At 40.3% G+C, this 23,051-nt stretch overlaps 1 protein-coding gene across 1 annotated transcript; it reads right to left on the reverse strand.

The window, feature by feature from the left end:
• Window positions 1-8,849: 8,849 nt before the first annotated feature.
• kat7b (K(lysine) acetyltransferase 7b) lies at window positions 8,850-22,216 on the reverse strand. The gene is made up of 14 exons (XM_034194197.1): window positions 22,011-22,216; window positions 20,091-20,241; window positions 19,760-20,008; window positions 19,526-19,608; window positions 18,878-18,961; window positions 17,437-17,535; window positions 17,204-17,314; window positions 16,562-16,753; window positions 15,813-15,902; window positions 15,538-15,678; window positions 15,350-15,443; window positions 14,562-14,708; window positions 14,290-14,396; window positions 8,850-9,528 (listed from the first exon to the last, which is right to left on the reverse strand). Exons 1-14 carry the CDS (start codon window positions 22,026-22,028, stop codon window positions 9,427-9,429), a joined length of 1,668 nt encoding a protein of 555 aa, XP_034050088.1. The 5' UTR covers window positions 22,029-22,216; the 3' UTR covers window positions 8,850-9,426.
• Between the last annotated feature and the right edge of the window lie 835 nt (window positions 22,217-23,051).

Raw genomic sequence — 23,051 nt, forward strand, 5'->3', positions numbered from 1 at the left:
CTTTTAAAAGTAATTGTATTTGTAATTGATTGCTTTAAAAGTACTCAGACCTAACTCAGGTTGAGACTGATGACTAAGTTGTGGACCATGCTGCTTTCTGATTTGGCAAATCGGAATGACACCTTGTAATCTGAGTCTTCCTGGTAGAACTACGCTACATTTCTTTGATATGACTGTTGCATTAGCTGTAATTTTTTGGGGCGGGGGGGGGGGGGGGGGGGGGTCTGTCATATTTAAAGAAAACAGATCTTTCTTGACAGTCCAATGAGCTGAAGACAGGATGCCCTAAATTAGAGTCACACACCACGATTTAAACCTATACCAGAGGGATTTCAGGAGAGTTGTTTCCACCTAGGGCTAGAGCTTTTGTTACGAGCACGAGATGGAGATGGGGAGCAACTCCCACCCTCCCTTGGGGCAATGTGACAGCACAGGAACATATTTGAGTTTAGTTCATAGTTTATCAGAACACACTGGAGTAGCATTTGAATGTGAAACCGGCAACAGTCACAGATGTCTGCGGCGAACTGCGCAATGGTGACGCACACTCGGCTAAACGCAGAAACACCGTGTTCGGTCATTACAGCAGCTCTTTGTGGCTGAACCTCTTCATATGCAAATCTGGTGCCTGTGATTTCTTTAGATTCGTCACTCCATGTTAGCTGTGGGTTACGCGACGTGCACATGAGGGCTGTTCAGGTGTAATTGCCTTTCAGACTAAATTGTTCTGGGCTTTTCTTGCTTTTAGAAGCACCTGCATGTGGATCAAAGCATTTGTGATGTGTGCATGTGTACTCTTTGTTTCAAGTGTGTGTCACAATACACTAATTGTTGGGTAATTACCCTCCAGAAACTTCTATAGAAAGAGGGTCAGGAGGAGGAACAGATCATCTTTCATCAAAGGGGTTATGCAGTGCTGATTTTTCTGGATCTACCTTTTACAGCTATATGTGATTTTTTTTTCAATGTTGAACATCCCCAAATAAACAATCAAATCACAAATATGATAAAATTGTTCAGTAACTGGATGTTCTGTTTCTGTGAATCAAGCAAATTATAACTGGATCAACTGAATTTTTTTGGCTATATGATTCATTTAACCCACAGCGGATCCACATCATGGTTTGGTACCAATGTTTTCATACTGGATACCAACCCTGGGGGAAAAAACTGGATCTACAAGGAGAATCGAAATGTTATTGGTGGGCTTAAAACCAGGACCTACAGTCTTTACTTTGAGGGAAGAGTGGTAATCACTGGACCACCATGATGAGATTAGACAGAACATTATTGATCCTTTGGGAAGACTCCCTCATGGAAATTAAGGTTCCAGCAGCATTGTATAGCAGCACGCAGGGTAAGAAGCACACAGAGTATCAAAAGTGAAAGTAAAAACAAAAAACAGTTTGCAATACCAGACATACTGATCATTATTATCACTTTACCGGGGCGTTGCTGGGCTGGTATCGTAGATTTACAGCGACGCTACCTGGCTATACCCGCCCGCTGTCTGCAGAGGGGAAAAAAAAAAAACTGTCCGCAGAGGAAAAGATGAAAAGCCGAGAAGTGTGTTTTTGTCCCAATATGGATATTCCGGATGATTTTCTCATGGATAGTACGACAATGAACAGCAGCTAAAGCAGCCAGTTTGATGAAGATGCACTGGCTAAATTGGAGAGCAGAGCGCGCCAGCTAGCCAACATGACAAAAGTTAAGTGAACCAACTTTTTATGTATGCGTTACGTGTTGTGCATCTCAGTAAAAAGTGATAATAATGCAAATAACATGCTGTTGTCGTGCGGTATGCATTTTCTGAGTCCCTCCGTCCATCCCGTCGCCCGCAATGACAGCTATTCGCCTAAGTTAGACGAGGGCGAATAGCTGTCATTTTGGGTGACTGGGCATGGACGTCGGGCCTCTTGAAAATGCATACCGCCCTCCAAAAGCATGTTATTGTATTAATACCGGCCTACTGGCTGCTACTGTTCCTCTCATTCCCATCCTCTGTCTTCCTGTTACTCCTCCGCCCCCTGAGTGAGGGGTTGTACAGTATTGGTCTGAGGGACAAAGGAGTTTCTCAGTCTGTTGGTCCTGCACTTGGAAAGGAGCAGTCTGTGGCGGAAGAGGCTCCTCTGGTTGCTGATGACAGTGTGCAGAGGGTGACTGGCATCATCCATAATGTCCAGCAGGTTGTCCAGTGTTCTCTTCTCTGCCACCGTCACCAGAGAGTCCAGCTTCATGCCAACCACAGAGCCAACCCGCCTGATCAGTTTGTCCAGCCTGGATATGTCCTTCTTGGATGTACTGCCACACCAGCACACCACGGTGTAAACAAGGACGCTGGCTAATACGGGCTGGTAGAACATCCACAGGACTTTCCTGCAGATGTTAAATGACCGCAACCTCCTCAGAAAGTCCAGTCTGCACTGTCCCTTCCTGTACAGATGGTTGGTGTCGGTTGTCCAGTCCCGTTTGCTGTCCAGCCACAGCCCGAGGTAGTTGCTGGAATGCCCCAAGTTTAAATAATTCGATATTTAAATGTATTCAATAAAACTGTCTTAAATTAATTATCCTAATTAATGCCATCATTTCTCCCAGATCAGTTAAAGGGGAAAAAAAATTATAGACTCACTCAACATTGTGATTTGTAATGTAGAGAAGGTACCTCATTGGATACAGAGTTAGGCTACCAATATGTAGACCTGGGTTCGATTCCCGCTCATGCTACCTGTCTGTGTCCTTGGACAAGAGTCAAGACACTTTTAAAATTTGCATTGTCTTAGTCCACGCCGCTATAAAAACACCATCACTTTAGCTGCAAGCGGCAGAGGCAATGTGACGACTCATCATTTATTTTCAATCACAGTGAGTGTTTTCCAGCGGCAAGAGACAGCAGCCGCTCTACCGCCAGCTAGGCGGAGCCCAGACATACCGTTTCTTAGGGAAATACTGAGCAAAGGGACAATCTGAGTGAATCGGCAGTGTGATGTCAGCCGGTTGTTTGCTTGAACAAAATAATCCAAGATGGCGGAAAACGCTCCAGAACAGCTGCAAGAAACACTTTTAAATCTAAAAACACCTCTGAAGTGATTTAGAAGACATCTTTCAGAGAAATTTTAGTGTGCACGCCCGGGGATGGCCATCAAGCAACAAAACCAACTGCTTGTTGTCACCATCATTTGTAGCTAACGTGACCCGAAGGTCAACGGGTCTAACTTCAACTGGAGAAGTGACCTGATTCAGACTGGAGTCCCTTCGAAGGGAGGTCATAGATAACACTGATATCCAGTGTTGTATAGTAACGAAGTAAAAATACTTCACTATTGTACTTAAGTACGTTTTGGGAGACTTTGTACTTTGAGTTTTTTTTTAAATTCAGCTTACTTTCACTTTTACTTCACTACATTTCCGACCTTAATTGCATACTTCTACTCCGATACATTTTCTATGCGCCATGCCATTACTCGTTACAAAAAAAAGAAAACACACACACACCCAGAGACACCACTGATTACTAGTGACTGCAACGAAGTCAGGCCGATTTGTCATGAGGCATGTCCAGTAGGTTTCTTTGCAGTTGCGCACTTGTTTTTCAGGAAAATGATAATTTCTTTACATTGATTACAGACCTGCAACAGGTTTGTAATTGTTTCTGCAGCGCAGCTTTGCTTTGAACCTTGAACCAATCAAAGCAGTGATTCGCAGATCGAGGCAGTGCTTTGATCTACGATTCATGGATTCATTGTTTTATTTCACTTTATCCTAATTTTCCCGCTAAAACCCTGAAGAGCATATGTCTGAGTAATATTTAATATTTTTATGTTAAACCGACCTGTTATGGTCTTCTGAAACAGTTGATAGATGTATTTTATAACTTAAAAACGGGGCCGATGCTAACATGTTAGCATGTCTATGGTGTTTTCAATGTTAAAGTTAGCATTAAGCTGTTTGCATCAGCACGTTTGTGTTGATTTGTTTTTTGTATGATTAATGGCTCAGCGTTCGTTGTCATAAAAGCGTCAAATTGTAATTTTTTTAAATTTATTTTTATTCATATATTAATAATAATAGCAACAACAATAGTCTACATAATAGACAATAGTCAGTAATAATAGACTAATAATGTTACAATACAATTTTAGAGAAAGAGACAAAAAGAACCTAATGAAACAAAACAACAGAAAAGATAAAACCATGTAACAATGAAAATAAATAAATACATATAGAAATAAATGTTTCCTGTGAACACCTAGTGAGTATCCTACTCTCATTTAGGTTTTAAAACCTACACTCAACAAAAATATAAACGCAACACTTTTGGTTTTGCTCCCATTTTGTATGAGATGAACTCAAAGATCTAAAACTTTTTCCACATACACAATATCACTATTTCCCTCAAATATTGTTCACAAACCAGTCTAAATCTGTGATAGTGAGCACTTCTCCTTTGCAGAGATAATCCATCCCACCTCACAGGTGTGCCATATCAAGATGCTGATTAGACACCATGATTAGTGCACAGGTGTGCCTTAGACTGTCCACAATAAAAGGCCACTCTGAAAGGTGCAGTTTTATCACACAGCACAATGCCACAGATGTCGCAAGATTTGAGGGAGCGTGCAATTGGCATGCTGACAGCAGGAATGTCAACCAGAGCTGTTGCTCGTGTATTGAATGTTCATGTCTCTACCATAAGCCGTCTCCAAAGGCGTTTCAGAGAATTTGGCAGTACATCCACCCAGCCTCACAACCGCAGACCACATGTAACCACACCAGCCCAGGACCTCCACATCCAGCATGTTCACCTCCAAGATCGCCTGAGACCAGCCACTCGGACAGCTGCTGAAACAATCGGTTTGTATAACCAAAGAATTTCTGCACAAACTGTCAGAAACCGTCTCAGGGAAGCTCATCTGCATGCTCGTCGTCCTCATCAGGGTCTCGACCTGGCTCCAGTTCGTCGTCGTAACCGACTTGAGTGGGCAAATGCTCACATTCGCTGGCGTTTGGCACGTTGGAGAGGTGTTCTCTTCACGGATGATGCGAAGGAGATGTGTTGCACTGCATGAGGCAAATGGTGGTCACACCAGATACTGACTGGTATCCCCCCCCCAATAAAACAAAACTGCACCTTTCAGAGTGGCCTTTTATTGTGGGCAGTCTAAGGCACACCTGTGCACTAATCATGGTGTCTAATCAGCATCTTGATATGGCACACCTGTGAGGTGGGATGGATTATCTCAGCAAAGGAGAAGTGCTGGTTTGTGAACAATATTTGAGGGAAATGGTAATATTGTGTATGTGGAAAAAGTTTTAGATCTTTGAGTTCATCTCATACAAAATGGGAGCAAAACCAAAAGTGTTGCGTTTAGATTTTTGTTGAGTATAGTTTCTGAAGTGTTTTTGTGTGATGTGCACAATTTTCAGTACTTTGACTGATTTACAAGCCTAGATAAACTTTTATTAAAAAATCAGTCCGTTTTTGATCCTTAACATTTACTTGTACTTTTACTTTCAATACTTGAGTACATTTAGTTGTACATTACTTGTCATACTTAAGTACGATAAATACTAGATACTTTAAGACTTTTGAGTAGCATTTCAATCGGTGACTTGAACTTCTACCAAAGTCATTTTTTAAATGGGTATATGTACTTTTACTTAAGTGTGATTTTCCGGTACTTTATACAACACTGCTGATGTCACTTCTACCCCATAGTGGCACGTGACCATATAAGGTTTTGTTCACCTTTCTAGCCTGATCGGTTGCAGAGAATTAATAAAATCTGAGGAGCAACAATCAATTTACAAATTGTCTTTTTGTTGTTGTTGATTCCACATTTTTTCCTCTACTTCATCTCATTAATTCCAAGGTTCACTTTCAGTTGATGAATTAAAACTGTTGTCATATATGTTGTCTACCCCCCCCCCCCCCACACACACACACACACAGTTTGTAAGTAATAAATTAATTACAATAGGTGATTATTCTTCTGTTATTTCATTAACATTAAGAACACCAAAATAGTAGACAAATAAATGAGTTTTCATATTATATCGGACACATTTTATAGAACATAAAACATTTTCTGCAGCCATCAGTGTCAACATTAACATCCTCCTTTCCATTTACTTATAATTTCACAAATGCATATAACTGAATAATTTGACCTGAGAGGTCAAATTAATGAACGAGCAGGTAAATAATTGTTAACTTCGCTTTCAAAGCATCCGCTTGTTTTTGGAGGTTGTATTTTTTTTGTGATGTTGGTCAAAGAACAGATAAAAATCACTGTCCTCTGTGATCAAAGAAGCGTGTGCACATCACAAGGTCACAGACGAGGAGGAGAATATTGTGCAGCTGTGCTAATAAACATGACAATGAAAGGAGAGCATGTGAAATGGAAAATATTTCATCTGTAATTAGATTGTTCTTCTGTGCGGGACACTGGTGCCACTCAGAAAAACAGATGAAAGAGATTTTACAAATGTGTTTTTTTTACAAATGCACAGGGTGGGATGGGGGGGCAAGTGTGGAACTGTGTGGAGGGTGGATCGGGGGGCAGCAGGGGGGTATAAAGGCACCCTGCTGACACTTGGAGCAGACAGCTTCATATCCTTCTTCAGCAACCTGGGCCTCTCTCTGGAACAAAAGGATGGATAACTGGAAAATCCAAGTTGTTGCTTTTACTTTCTGTGCTTTGGTGCAAATCTGTCAGACTTCTGGTGTGGGAGAGGACGGACGCTTATCGACAGAGTGGAAGGTGAGCCTCACTGTGGAATACTGATATTCATGTATCAGCATTTTTCCTGAAGGAAATGTTCTGGATCAATTTTAAATGTTCAGTGATTCAACACAAAGATGACAAACTCTTATTTAATGCACACTAATGGTCCAAATATGTTATGGGTTTCTTCTCGAGCAGGTTGAATCTTTGGAGAAGAGTCTGAGCAGCCCCGCGGCTACGCTGATGAAAAGATCCAAAGCCCTTCGCTTCTATGGACTCATGGGCAAGCGCTCAGGTAGCCACTGCAGACCTTCATTTATCATTATTAAAAATAATATTTTTATTTGAATGCATTTTAGGCAAATTTTAAAACTTTTTTTTTTTTTTTTTACTTCTGTTAAAGGGATAGTAATGTTTTCACCAGCTTTCATCTGTTTGACTGTTAGCAGGATAACTCAAAAACGAATGAACGGATTTCAATAAAATTTGTTGAGCAGATACATAATGTTCCAGGTAATAAGCAATTCCGTTTTGGAGGCAATTCCAGAATATATTCTGGAATTGATCCAGAAGAATGTGTGGCACATAGCAACATTATGTTGATGAAATTTGGTGAGTAGATGGATCAAGTCTAAGAAAATGAGGATTTTTTTTTTGGGATCCAGAATATATTTTGGATTCAGGATCCAGTAGATGTTTTAAGCATTCAAGAACATTTAATTTCTTTAAAAAAGGTACAAATAATGACTTCTGATGAATAATTCATTCATTTTCCATACCTACGTATTCCAATTAAGGTCAGTGGCGGCGCCAGATTTTTTTTTTTTTTTTTTTGCAGGCGATCTTGGCACTTTTATGAGGCTGCTATGAATTAAGGGCTTGTGTGTCACAACAGCTCTCTGCTACACCTCTGCCACGTTCCCAGTCTGGGGGTCTATGTTAAAATGTAATATTCAGCTGAAAGTCCATCAACAATCTTACATCAATACAACGCTCTTAATCAAAAGTCTTTGACAGCACAGTGAAAGTGTTGCAATTTACGCACATAAATATTTCACTCATTTCAAGTGTAGCCAGGTCACATGCCACACTTGAAATGGGCGCAATATTTGTTTATGTGCAATATCCACTCCCATTGAAATATCCACTTTTGTACATACTTCTCTTTTTATATATATGTAATTTCATTTTTGCTACTACGTACTGGTCATTTTTGTCTTTTTCCAATTTGTTCTCTGAACATACCTTTTTCATTGTTAAATTTTATGTTTATTTTCTTTTCTTCCCCAAAAATTTCAAGTCTGCATGTGGTTTACTCAGGTTAATATTTGCACTGAAAGGCTTGCACCTTACCTTTCATTGTACTGGTTACAATGACAATAAAGAATTTGCATCTGTACAACCTCAGGTATGAAAAACAACCAGAATCTCCTGCCAATTAACAAAACTGAAGCTTTAAAATCAACCAACCATTTATATCAATAATATAAATGAGCATAAAGAGACAAAAACAGGAAAAATCAGAAAGAAAATCAGTGCCATAATCCCAATACATTTAACTAACACACTGCAGGCAAATAAACACGCTTACCTTTAGATGTCTTCATGACTGAAGTGCCGCACAAGTGCCATGAGTTCTCTCGTGGTCCAGGGAGTCCCAAACAGGAACTGCCAAATTTTGAGTCTACAGTGACACGCTCATTTGTCAAGCGTGTAATATGGGTCGTTGACATTTCACGCCAAAAAATATTATTTATATATATATTTATATTATTATTTGGACCCAATTTTCTAAAAAAAAACTGTTTGGCAACTTTTCTTTTAACAAGGACATAATATTGGTCATTTACATCGTTCTCGCCACAAAAATATTTGCACAGGTAGGTAGGTTTGGAAATGGCGGCCATTTTTATGCCAAAAATAGCCATTTTGCCTTGGGCTTTAATAGAGCTGGTAACCTACAGGACCCTTGGCACTCTAGATATATTTGGCAGCTTTAGCAGAACCTGGTTACTGTGAAATATGTTGTCAAAGTGATGATCTTTCTTACTTTTAGGAGACATCAGAGAGACGTTCCTGGAACTGATGGGGAGAAGCACTCACAGCAGAGGTAGGAACAAGTACAGACAAAATAAGGCCATTTTATTTTTGGTAAAAATAATTTTTACAGGTATAACAGACAAAACATGTTTTCTGTTTACTACAGAATTGTTAACCAGAATAATCCCTTCAGCATCGACAGCTTCAACTGATGTTTCAGAGGAACCACACAAGCAAAGTACAATTTTATCACTATAAAAACCTGAGCTTGTTTTATTTCTAAATTTTTTTTTTATGTCCTCTGAAGGTGAATTAATTTTCTATCATTTGACAGGTTCCCCAGAGGAACTGATCCAAATCCTGTATTGATGGTGCGAGAAAAACAAGGAGGCGTTAATAACCAAAGATACAAAGATTACCCGACGAAACATCACAGTACTCAGAATACACTCGTCTTACTGCCCATACTAATGGACTGTCCCAAACAAAAACTTAGCTATCGTACTGAAATGGACTTTCCTGAAAAAAGAAATAAAAGGCTAACAAAGCTCCCTGCACAAAAGAGCAGAATGTTCAGGGTAAAGAGAATGAACACTGACCCGGGGGGGGGGGTAGTCTAGACTACGTGTGCTTCAGCAGCCTGACGGCTGTCGTTCACTCATGTCCCTTTGGGAGGGGTCCACTTTAAGGAGGTGGGGTCGATGGTTTTGTTGCTGTTGCCTCGCTTCACCTCCTTGGCCTTCCACTCATCAATCAGGTCCTGGGAGGAAGAAAAGTCACGGAGTTCATCAGGAGGAGGAGAAGAAGAAGAGGAAGAAGAATTATTTAATCAAAAACCATGAAGACAAAACTAATGAGGTGTTAAAGTTATCCGACGACTCCACTGATAGCCAAACAGGGTCACTGGGGTCAACAGCAGGAGCCGATTTTTTTTAATGTTGCTCTGGAGATTCAGGAAAGCTGAGTTTGTCCGCTTCAAGGCCTGGTGTGAGGTGTGACTTACGTGGAAGGAGTGGCAGGATGATTTTAGAGCCAGCAACTGAAATACATTTATTGAATAAATCAAATTAAGAGCTACAGTAGTGTTCAGAATAATAGTAGTGCTATGTGACTAAAAAGATTAATCCAGGTTTTGAGTATATTTCATATTGTTACATGGGAAACAAGGTACCAGTAGATTCAGTAGATTCTCACAAATCCAACAAGACCAAGCATTCATGATATGCACACTCTTAAGGCTATGAAATTGGGCTATTAGTTAAAAAAAAAAAAGTAGAAAAGGGGGTGTTCACAATAATAGTAGCATCTCAAAACTCAAAACTATTATGTTCAAACTGCTTTTTTAACAATCCTGTGAATCACTAGACTAGTATTTAGTTGTATAACCACAGTTTTTCATGATTTCTTCACATCTGCGAGGCATTAATTTTGTTGGTTTGGAACCAAGATTTTTCTCTTTTACTAGTGTGCTTGGGGTCATTGTCTTGTTGAAACACCCATTTCAAGGGCATGTCCTCTTCAGCATAAGGCAACATGACCTCTTCAAGTATTCTGACATATCCAAACTGATCCATGATACCTGGTATGCGATATATAGGCCCAACACCATAGTAGGAGAAACATGCCCATATCATGATGCTTGCACCACCATGCTTCACTGTCTTCACTGTGAACTGTGGCTTGAATTCAGAGTTTGGGGGTCGTCTCACAAACTGTCTGTGGCCCTTGGACCCAAAAAGAACAATTTTACTCTCATCAGTCCACAAAATATTCCTCCATTTCTCTTTAGACCAGTTGATGTGTTCTTTGGCAAATTGTAACCTCTTCTGCACATGTCTTTTATTTAACAGAGGGACTTTGCGGGGGATTCTTGCAAATAAATTAGCTTCACACAGGCATCTTCTAACTGTCACAGCACTTACAGGTAACTCCAGACTCTTTGATCATCCTGGAGCTGATCAATGGGTGAGCCGTTGCCATTCTGGTTATTCTTCTATCCATTTTGATGGTTGTTTTCTGTTTTCTTCCACGCGTCTCTGTTTTGTCCATTTTAAAGCATTGGAGATCATTGTAGATGAACAGCCTATAATTTTTTGCACCTGCGTATAAGTTTTCCCCTCTCCAATCAACTTTTTAATCAAACTATCCTGTTCTGAACAATGTCTTGAACGTCCCATTTTCCTCAGACTTTCAAAGAGAAAAGCATGTTCAACAGGTGCTGGCTTCATCCTTAAATAGGGGACACCTGACTCACACCTGTTTGTTCCACAAAATTCACGAACTCACTGACTGAATGCCACACTACTGTTATTGTGAACACCCTTTTCTACTTTTTATTTTTTTTTTTTACCAATAGAACAATTTCATAGCCTTAAGCGTGTGCATATCATGAACGCTTGGTGTTGTTGGATTTGTGAGAATCTACTGAATCTACTGTTTCTTGTTTCCCATGTAACAACAAGAAATGTAATCCAAAACCTGGATTAATCTTTTTAGTCACATAGCACTACTATTATTCTGAACACAACTGTATATACAACTCTGGCCAGAATAATCAGCACACCTGAATTTGTTAGAAATTAAATCCAAATTATGTATAACCAACATATTTTTTTTTAAATGCACAAAGGTACAACAACAACATTTTCACATCGTGAAAAGAAAAAAAAAGTATGTGATCATGTTTTGGGCACACAGACTAATTTATAGTAAATTTTACTTTTACAGCCAGTTTTCTTTAGATAAGTCAGGAGGTAGACACATTTCAACATCACAGAAAATGTCATTTACATCAATCAGAAAGAAATACAAACCGTATTGGAGACAAATCTATCTAGATGAGGCACTTCTCAAAACATGAAATAAAGAAATGAGTGAAGGGAGCCACTAATCATGACAAAAAAGGAGCTGCAGGCTTCTGCAGAGGTGAGTCGACAAACTGCATGCAGTGCAACTTTCGTCTGTTACATCACCAATTCACCAATCACAGCAGCATCATACGAGGTCTGTCCAAAAAGTATCAGACCTTTTTATTTTTTTCAAAAACCTTATGGATTTGAATCACGTGTGCTTGCATGAGCCAACCTTGAACCTTCATGTGCACGCGTGAGTTTTTTCACGCCTGTCGGTTGTGTCATTCGCCTGTGAGCAGGCTTTGAGTGAGCACTGGTCCTCCCCCCTCATTGGATTTTCATTTCGAGGAAAATGTCTGAACGATTGGAGCAGTGCTGAATCAAATTTTTCCAGAAACTGTGAGAGACAGCCAGGTGGAAACCATTCGTAAGATTCAAACGGCTTTCGGTGGCTTTTCAGTCGAGTGAGTATCCGAGGAATTGTGTAAGAGCTGGACATGTCACAACATGTCCAGAGACTTCCAACTTCCGCACGTCTTTCATTACAAAATCTCCTGTAACAGTGGAATGTGCCGAAAAAGTGCTGATGTCCACCTCTTCTGCAATTTCTCTGGTAGTCAGACGACGTCCCGGATCAACACAGCGTTCACTTTGGAAATGATCTGGTCGTTTCAGCCTGTCGATGGCCGCTCGGAGCGCGGCGCGCCCTCAGCCATTGTGCGCCGTCTTTAATCCGGTTGAAACACTCCTTAATCTGTGTGATGCGCATAGGATCATCACCGAAAGCCATCTGAATCTTCAGAATGGTTTCCACCTGGCTGTCTCTCACAGTTTCTGGTAAAATTTGATGCAGCAAAGCTCCAAATCGTTCCACCTCGCAATGAAAATCCAACGAGAGGGGAGGACCAGTGCTCACACAAAGCCTGCTCACAGGCGAATGATGCAACCGACGGGCGTGAAAAAAAAAAATCACGCATGCGCATGAAGGTTCAAGGTTGGCTCATGCAAGCACACATGATTCAAATCCATATGGTTTTTGAAAAAAAATAAAAAGGTCTGATACTTTCTGGACAGACCTCATACAGCAGATTTTCTTAAAACCACTTGAAATTTCAGGATGTTTTCCAGAGGGCACACACGGGAAAATCCAAGTCTAGATTTGATGCATTTTCTAGGATTAAAATCTTTCTCTGTTCCACGAATCTGTGACAGGTGGTGCAACAGGTAAAAGAGTCACTGTGGAGGAGTTACAGGCTTATATGGCTGTAACTGGAGAAACTGTGCAGAGTTGTTATGGATGTCTTGGTGGCTTCCCTCACTGATCTCCTTCTTGCACAGTCACTTAGTTTTTGAGAACGGCCAACTCAACACAGATTTACCACGCAGTACCTGTTTATATTTCTTAATGACTGATGTAAATTATGTCCAAGACATACTCAGTGACTTGAAAATGTTCATGTAGCCGTTCACTGAGTTGTCCAAAGAACACTGATGGTAAAACCAATGATTTACTGGAAATCCATCAAAATGTGCAAATCACTGTGGACGGTAAGACCTCAAATTAATATTACTGCTTTGTAATACATGACCTCTTAGTGGTTGGATCATGACTAATTATGATTAGCATCAGTTAAATGCAGAGCACAAATTTTGTTGTGTGGATCCAAGTATGTACAACGACAAATGGTTTTTGAGGGTTTTTTTTTTTTTTTTTTTTGAGCAAGAGTTCAAACTGGACAATTTAATTTTCAAATCTGCTCCCTCAAATTTAAAATGTGGATGAGAAACTTCACAAATCGCAGATTATCATGCAGTTTTATATGTCTGAAAGTTCAGTGGCTGTTTAATTAATGACGGATAAAGATGAACTGAGACGACAGCATAAAAACTCTCAGTTCAACCACAGTTAACAACAAAAACAATTTAACCATTTCCATTTTCCAAGCCACTTTGACACTTGCACAAATTTAATCCCTGCACTGCCGAGCAATTCGTCGTGCCAACGCGGCCTGCTTTGTCCTGCGCTTTGTGCCGCGTTATATAAAATGAACATTTTGTAGCAGATTAATCATTTGCTCTCAGAACGTGGCTAATGAAACCATCTTTCATCATTCCCAGAATCACAGAGAAATTATCTACAGCTGTATGGTGGCTCACGTGCGTCGTGCAGTGGAAAAAGCATTTGGAATCCTTTCAAAGGTAATTATTTATAATATTTATATTGTAATAACTTGGTAAACAGTTGCATTTTCATTCCTTCTCACGAGTTAGATAATGTATCGATAAAGTTATGTTTATTATAGATGTAACATCTCTTTATGATCGTTCAGATGTGCTGCGGCAATGCGGCGCATTGACAAACAGTGTTTTCGAACACATCTAGTTCACAAAATTAATGCATGCCAGAGATTACAACAAGTTTACGCACTGGCGTGTCTGGCGTGCGGGAATCAAATTCGTGCAAGTGTCAAAGTGCCTTAAGTAATGTGCTCTTGTGAAAATCACCTGTGTACACTCACTCATTCATTCTTTCCTAAGCAAATTTGTGAAAAACTCAATTTCTCACATGTGACATGATAACATTGGTTTATGATTTAAGTTTCTTAAAAGCAAAAACCTCCTCCCAGGCTAAGGCTTCATTATACACATGATCAGTCACAACATCATACCTGTCTCTTCAAGACTAGATGCTTCCCTTTCCAGTACTTCAACATCTGAAGAGACTGCAACGTGCTCACAATGTCCACTGGATTGACAGCAGTTTCTTGACTGATCTCTGAGCATCAAGCAAACATTACAACAGGAATTTATTTTGTTTACTTCATACAGACACACGTCAAACTCACAGCAATGCACAGAATAAAACACCTCCGTGTGTTAATCTGCTGTTAAGCTACATGCTATAAACATGTCTTAATAACAGAACAATACTCTTGCTCACCTTTGATGGAGATCTCCTTGCCTTGAAAGTTGTACATGTATCTGAGCAGCACCTCCTTCCAGTAGCTACGGTAGCTGATGAGGCCCAGATCAGACAGGGGCCTCTCTGGTGAGCCCACCTTCTCCTCCACTTTGGACAGCAGGTAGCCTGCACAGCAGAGGACAACCACAAATCATATTTACAACAGGCAGCTGTATGCATCTATCTAGCTATCTAATATTTATTTTACTGCCCAGAATCCTTTTGACATTACTTTATGCAATCACCACCAGGGGGCATTTCAAGGCTATAGTATATATAAATGGAAGCTGTACGAATATAAAATACGTATATCTCTTCTACTTATGTATCTCTGTAAATATGTTGGGGGAAAAATTTCCACATCGTCGTTACTGTCCAACAAAAGGGGCATCACAACATTTATTTTATCATCTGGAGTACGTGGACTACTATGATTATGTAGATTAGCTCATGCAATCACCACCAGGGGGCATCCATGCCATGCAAAAGTACAGACCATCATCTCCGCAACTATACAAATTCAGTTTTTATTAAATTCTCCTCAACCTATTACACCGTCAAATCCAGGAACCCAACATCTACAAACCTGGACTGTCAGAGGCAAAGCAAATCACAAATGTCACACCCAGAAACCTCCGGGGTCATCATAATTAAGAGTGAAACTTTTCGGTGAAGTCTCATAACAGCTTAAAATTCTCAATACCAACCACGTGCTTTGCTTCTTATATGTTTAAAGTGAGGAGAAAAATCATAAAGCAACTACATACTGAAGTCAATGAGCATCTTGCCAAAGCCCTGCCGCATGTACTGTGGCATCGTCAGGATACAGGAAACATTGTAGTTGAGGAAGGAGTTCTTCTCCTTGAAGAGGAAAAAACATATTTCTCATCGGTTTGCAAGCAGCACCTAATTTACAGAAAACTGAATGCAAGGGTGTGAGGTGTTCCTAATTTACCTTGGAAAAGTATCCCACTAAATGACAGCCGGTGTTGTCAGCCTCAGTCATAACGTAAAAGAGAAAAGGCTCCACATCGTAATACAGAGTTTTGTGGTCCAAGAAGAGCTTTGCGAGTAAGCACAGGTTTTGGCAGTAGATCTGCAGATGAAATAGAACTCCTTCAATCTGTTTGTGAAACAACTCATCTAAAAGGTCAAAACAAGTTCCCAAGAACAGCAAGCTGTGTGACATCACAAAGACGACAAAAATGTGATTAATCCAAATCATCATACCTTATTCTTTTTGCCATCAACTTCAAACACTGATATCGCACCTTTCCTGTACACTTCGTCTCCAGGTGGATGTTTCCACACACACTTGGCCTGAAAACACACACTTTAAAATAAAAGATACACTGTTCCAATATAACTCTGTGAACATTTGCAAACCTGAACTTAAAACAAGATATGTTGTGAGCAAGTTTCACAAAATGACTGGAAAATATTTTTGGTCTAAAATAAACTTTATTGATTATATATCGGGTCAAACTTTTTGTTTATCTCACAGAAAGGGGAAAAAAGTGCTGGAAATCAAATACTAGAATTTTTATAGTCTCAAGTATTCTACAGTCATGCCAATTCCAATCTTTGGGTTCTATCTCAAGAGTGGGTGTGTCCAAACTGTTAATGCTGGAGCGCACAGCTGGGCACTGGGTGCAAAGCAGTTGTCTTTATCCTGTTCATTAATCATGAGTGTATTGTGGACATAATATAATCTCAACCAATCAGAGTCTGTCATTCCCTTTAAATTGCAGCACAACCAGGCCTACAACGCTGTGGTATTAAATGAAAGCAAGTGAGAGGTTTTTTTTTTTGGGTGAGAAAACACCTGCATGGAATCAACTGGCAAAAAAGACATAACGATGGAAGCTGCTGTGACAGCTGGATTAACATGTCTGTGAATACAGTATCCTTTAAAAAGGAACACGAATCTTCAAAATGAAGGAAAAAGGTGAAGTGTTGGGATCGGGTCTAAGTCTCACCATGTGCCGCCTGAGGATGGTCTGGCTCTTCATATACTTGAGGCAGAATTCGCAGACATAAAGGCGCCCCAGGCGGGCGTACTCCTCAGGGTAGGGAGAGTGGTACCAGGTGTCCAGCTCGTACCGTCCGAAGAGGATGGTTTTGATCATGTTGCTGCCCTCTGTGATCTGACCTTGGATGCGTAGTTTTTCCTGCAGGAAGGAAAACAGTGAGACTGCAGGTTTTACAGTAGGCCTGTGTGGTATATGTACAGCACGTATACTGCAAAAATGTCTGATGAAAAACTGCATAACCTACACTAAAGAGCAATTCCAATCAAATTCAACGCACCATCCATCCTCAAGTAACACAGCTTTTGTAAACGTAACAATCAGACGTAATCGTCTAATACATGAATGATCTCAGAAACATGATACTGAAATGTGAGGTCTGTATAAACTTCTGCTCTAACAAATGTACCAGTCCTCTGACATCAATAAAGTCATGTGACAACTTTACACAAAGACCGAAAATTGGTGGTGACAGCAAAGCGCTGCAGTCTGGATGCCTTGTTTTTATTCCAAAAATGGTGCAAACCATATTTCTAATTCACTTACTGCTGCATACAATGAATTCAGTCTAGTAATTCAATCTCTCATTACCAGGTCCTCAGACGCTCGAGCCTGTGCTTTTCTAAAAAGCTCCAGGTCGTATTCACTTGTGATGTTCTCCAGGAGGGGCTCCCTCGTGTTACCGTATGTCTGCCGGTGCTCCTGTGGACCAAATGCAAAACAAATGAGGTACCACCCAAAAGAACAAGAGTACCACCTGCGACTGTAGTACACTGGAGGAGTCAAAGTGCAGCACAACTGAACATTAGTGTCAGTGACGTTACCATGTGCTTTTCTTTCTGCTCCTTCTGGAGTCCAGTGTTTCGTCCCTTCCTCATTTCAGAAACCTGCTCTTTGTATCTGCTTTGTTTTGATGTTGGGGTCTGAAGAAGATGAAGACACGCATACTTATTTTCATGATACAACAGCTGCACAATTAAATTAGATTTTTATATGGGTGAACATTAGACCCCACAAATCAATCGACTTCTTGGGGTCACTATGTGCACTCAGCACCTGCCCTCAGGTTGGCAAGGGATCACCAGTAACACACGAGTGATGAGTAGAATCAGAATTAGTTAGGTCAGCAGATCCACAGTGTCATACTACATGACATTTACAACTTCCTGCTAACAAGTAAACAGCATGAATTAAATAGGGCTGCAGCTATTGATTATTTTAGTAATCGAGTATTCTATCGATTATTCTGGTGATTAATCAAGTAATCGGATAAAAAGTACTTTTGCGTTTTTAAACAACATCAATAGTGCAGGTCTCTCCCTAAGCAATGGCACAATGTCTCTGTGCCAAAATCTTAGTAAATCAGAAGAGACACACACATCCAAGATGTGTAAAAAAGCATGCTGGATCAAAAAATAAAAGACATATCAAAGCAAAAATCCAGATAACCTGAGCACTCCCATACAAAAAGCTTTATTTGGACACAAACAGCAAAATAGCTGTGCCAAAATCTTGACATTTTGCTGAACTGTCAATGGGATGTGGTTTCTGTTTTGTTTTTTCCCCCAACTTGTAAAATTTAACCATTTTGTTCTTTAAGGTTGGTGGACTGGGTCCCTGCATGTTTATTTTTATCCCTCAGATGCATTTCAGCTGGAGGTTGAACATGCAAGCCTCACAGTCAGTTTTTTTATGATTATTTTATTTAAGTTACTGTGTTTGTGAAGCACTGTGTGTTGCCCAAAAAAGCGAACATTAAAAAGTGAAACACTCAGTGGGAGTCAGCAAAACACAAAGAAAGAGTGGACTTTTGCTGAGAGGATCTTTCAGAAACTGTTTGTCAGTGTAGCCAGGGACGGAGCTGTGACTCGCCCAGCCTCTCACACCAGAGAGACAGACAGCAGCCGGCCGCCCAGTCAGTCACTCCCCACGTCGAGCGGACCATGTGTTTTTTAAAAACAGACAAACACACAGCTTTGCTTCAATGGCTTAATTTTACTCTGTGTGTCACGTTGGAAAATGGCAGCTTTAGACGCTAATTTCATTAGCGTTTACACGGCTTATGGGCATGCCCTAGTCATCTTGTTTTTTTTTCTGGGGATGTTATAGCGCCACTCACAGGCCTGGCATATGTACTACAACGTTAAACAAAGTTTCGAGGCACAGAATTTGCCTCAAACATCTTTTGTAACAGAATTATTCAAATTACTCGACTAATCGTTTCAGCCCTAGAATTAAAAAACAGTAAGTGGAAAAGCGGAGTACCTGGTGACGGGTTGCGTGGCGTGCACTGTTGTCTTCTTGACCCTTCAGTTCGTCTTCTTGTTTCTCACGACTGATTGCTTTCACCTAAAAGTGAAGTGTAATTCATTGATTACAGCTTGTGTTTACATTTTACTTACTGAAGTCTAAGACAGATGATAGGCATCCTTAAAAACAAGTGCTGCACTAACTCACAGTGCCCTGAGCAAATGTTGATAAGCACACCACTGAAAAGTGATGCTTTTCTGCAAAAATGTTTTACAAAGTACATTTCAGTGATTTTCTGCTCCACGGGCTTCTTGGGGTCACCATGGCTAACACACACCCACACCAAGTTTGGTAACAATCAGGCAATTAGGAAAGAAGATATTAAGTTCACAAAACGTCTACAAAGTACACACCTGCAGCCTTTAACCCCAAAAATCAATAGACCTCTTGGGGTCACTATGTGTAAGGCATATAATAAAGTTGATGACAACTGGGCAACTACAACTGAAGTTATATTGCTCACACGTGAAACGTTGCATGACTGACTGACTGCCTGCACACACCGTTACATATTTTACATAGTCTTAGCATGTAAAAGTGTTTAAAAAGCATTATTAGTAGTCACTTTACACAAGAACATAAAGAAATAAATAAAATGCTCACCTTGCACTCATCAGCGGACAGATTGTGATAAAGAGGACAACCGGACACAGCAAAATGACGTTCATGCTTCCCTGTGAGGTGACCTGTGAAAAAGTCCTTCCTGTTAACACGATGACGTGACAGCAACCAATCAACTGGAGTATGTCCAAATAAGACAGCAGTGTACCTATGAAGATTATGTCAAAACCTACTAAAAAAAAACCTCACAATATACAAATGAACACAGTATTTTACCAAGTGAATTACACCCTGGGGTGGGACATTTCATGTTGAAATTGTAGGTTTCATGGCAACGGCGGCGCTTGGGTCGATGGGAGAGGTCTTTATCGGAGTCTCTGTTGGTCTGATCTTTGGTCTGGCTCTCATCGTGGGAGACGTTGGGACTGGAGATGTCCAGTTCAGACTCGGAGGAGGGGGCGTTACCTGTGGGCGTCAGTGGTGGTGATTCGTCATGGTCGCCAGCTCGCTTCAAGTCGGGAGTATCTGGAGAGAAGCAACTGGGTCATTACACAGCTGAGACATGGATGAGGATAAACCGGGATTAATTTAGGATGTGCTGGCTAACCCTGTGAGCTTTGGCTAAGGCGTGTGGAGGCTCTGGTAAGGCGTTTTCTTTTAGGTACATTCCCATCACTTTCAGAACTATTGGTCTGTTCTCTTTCAGCAGAGGAATCAGAGTCTTCAGTTCCATCTGAAACACTCCCGGCCACGTGCCTCTATGAGGGAAACAAGGCCGAATGAGCAGCACTTTATCAAACTATACCTCACCGCAAGATTAAAAACTTACATGATGCAAATTATAACAACATACAACCATGACACAAAAAAACATGTAGCTAATGTTCAACTAGTCACAGAGAATAATAATCATAATGTGATTACAGACACTTTAAAATTGGAATTATACCACCCCATTTTCAACAAGAAAACAGGTCTAAGCTTGAGTTTCCCATGTGCCATCTAGCAAACTCTGCATCTTCTTTTTAAGAAAATACTTCTCGGTTTTCTTCCAACAAGAACTGGTGAAGCATAAAACAAATGCAGTGGCTATCCATACATAGCCATATTCATATAGCGAACGTCTATTGGTACGTAGTGTCTCAGTCACTGGTCAATATAAGCAATGTGATCACGACACTACATACTTGTACATGTATTTGCTATGGATACATAGATTCCTAAACTATATTAAACACAACCACTAATCCTATCCATAACAATAACTCCAAAGGAAAACAAAGCTGAGCTGCGCATGAACAGAATTTGGGGTTATTAATACGGCTAGGTACGAAAAGCCACTTCTTAAAGCAAAAGTTGCACTGCACACTGTTTCTCCATTCACAGATGTTTAGAACTCCCACACAGCTGTCATGGGTGTCTTGGTGGCTTCCCACACTTGTCTACTCCTTGCACACTTATTCCACACAGATTCACCATATCATTTGTATTTTTTAATGATTGACGGAAGTGAAATCCAGTACATATTCATAGACTTGAAATGCTCATGTGTCCATCCCTGAAAACTGTAAAAGTAATGATTTGTATGACCAATAACCCTCATTGTTCATCTAATTACTTATGCCTTCTGAAAATGGAGGGACTGTGTATGAAAATGGCTGTAATTCCTAAACAATTACTGTATTTTTTTGGGGGGGGGGCACCCCTGGAATTAAAGGAGTTTACCACTTCAAAGGACATATTATTATTTCATTTTAATTCCATTGTGGTGGTGTAGAGAGCCAAAAATACAAAAATTGTCACTGTCCAAATACTTAAGGACCTGACTGTACAGAACAATGTTTCCCACAAATCAGGATCCACGAAGTTTTTTTTGGAAAAACTAGCCCGTCAAACTATGAAATCATTTGACGATCTTGAATAGACAATAAATCTGTGTTGCAAGGCCACAAGCCTGTGGCTAGGTTGTTAGCATTACTACACAGCTTGGTACTAAATGTTTTGAATCAACATATGTCACATTTTACAACATTATGTGAAGTTATGCATGTGGTCTTTTTGACAGAGTTTTATGTTACTGGAGTTGAACAAAACAGAGTGGATAGTCCACAAAGCAGCTATCGAATTAGCTGCTAGCCGGGTAGCTGCTTAGCTAATGACTGATTATTAGCTTAGCTGGTAAAAATTAGCCACACTGCCTCTGTTCGCTCCGGGACACCAAGACGAATCAAAAGTCTGACACTTTAACATGCTTGGTCTGGAAACAATGAAAGTTTATATTTGTGATAACGTACATTTTAAAATTCCAGCTTCTGTGATGTTTTTAAAATGAGTTAATACACCGCGTCCTCATCGTACGGTTTTATTTCAGTGATACATACCATAACCAAAGTTTATATCTGGATCGGTTACCAGTAATTCAACGTGAATTGGATTGAAGACCACAGAAAAATAAATAGATTAATATAACCATCACTCACGCTTAAGTAAACCTCGTTGAAAACGTGAAAGCGACACTTTTTCTTACCTGGCGTCTGCGGGGCATGTTGTTCACTTTGATGAATTCTTCGTTTGCGTTGTGACCCACAAATTTTTTTTTGTTTTTTTTTTTTTTTTGGATGAAGCGATTCAAATGTGCATGTGTTGATTTTATTCATATACGTAAACCACCTTGGACAGAATTTGGGAAGAAAAATGCATGAATCATGTGGAAACCAAGCCAGAGGGGGGCGCCAAATATTAAAATTTCAACACCAAAGACAGTAAGGACAGGTGGATCCCTCTAGTGGCACAGGCTGGCACTGACACATCAGTAACACTGCTGTACAGTATCACTGTAACACTTCATTGGCACTGTTGTAACACCTTCAGTGGTACTCCTGTGACACTTCATTGGCACTGCCATAACACCTTCATTGTTCAGTCGTGTGATACTTCAACAGAAATGCTGTGACACCAGAGTGACACTCCTGTGACACTTCAAGGACACTGCTGTAACACCTTCAATGATACTATTGTGATACTTCAGCGGCACTGCTGTGACACTTGAGTGACATTTCTCTAACACTTCAATGGCGCTGTTGTCACACTTCAGTGGCATTGCTGCAAGTGCAACACTTGAGTGGCATTCCTGTGACACTGGAGTGGCACTCCTGTGGCACTTCAGTGACACTGGAGTGGCACTCCTGCCACACTTTAATGTCACCAATACAATACTTGAGTGGCACTTCAGTGACACTTGGGTGGCACTGTTATAACACTTGCGTGGTGCTCCTTTAACAATTCAGTGTGCTGCTGTAACACTTTGGTGACACGCCTGTGGCACTAAAGTGCCACAAAATTGTTGGCTTGGATATCGCACATTTAAAAAAAAAAAATCAATCAACCAAATCCCATCTGAATCTTCTATAACACATCTCAGTCCTGTTGCTGGCTATGTGCCGTCCTTTAAGGCTGTAGAATATTTATTACACAGTTTGCATTAATAGTTATCAAAATACAATTTGATGTATTAATAGATTAACTGTTTTGAAATGGGAAAAATGTATCAGATTATCAGCATCGGTGT

This window comes from Thalassophryne amazonica, chromosome 18, assembly GCF_902500255.1.
Source record: "Thalassophryne amazonica chromosome 18, fThaAma1.1, whole genome shotgun sequence".
Classification (NCBI taxonomy): domain Eukaryota; kingdom Metazoa; phylum Chordata; class Actinopteri; order Batrachoidiformes; family Batrachoididae; genus Thalassophryne; species Thalassophryne amazonica.

Excerpts from the sequence above, each read along its gene's own strand:
- kat7b (XM_034194197.1), bottom strand. Across the intron at positions 17,315-17,436 it reads AGCAGAAAGAAAAGCACATG|GAGCACCGGCAGACATACGG; the intron begins GTAACGTCACTG and ends TTTGGTCCACAG. Across the intron at positions 9,529-14,289 it reads ATCTAGTCTTGAAGAGACAG|GACCTGATTGATGAGTGGAA; the intron begins GTATGATGTTGT and ends TCTTCCTCCCAG.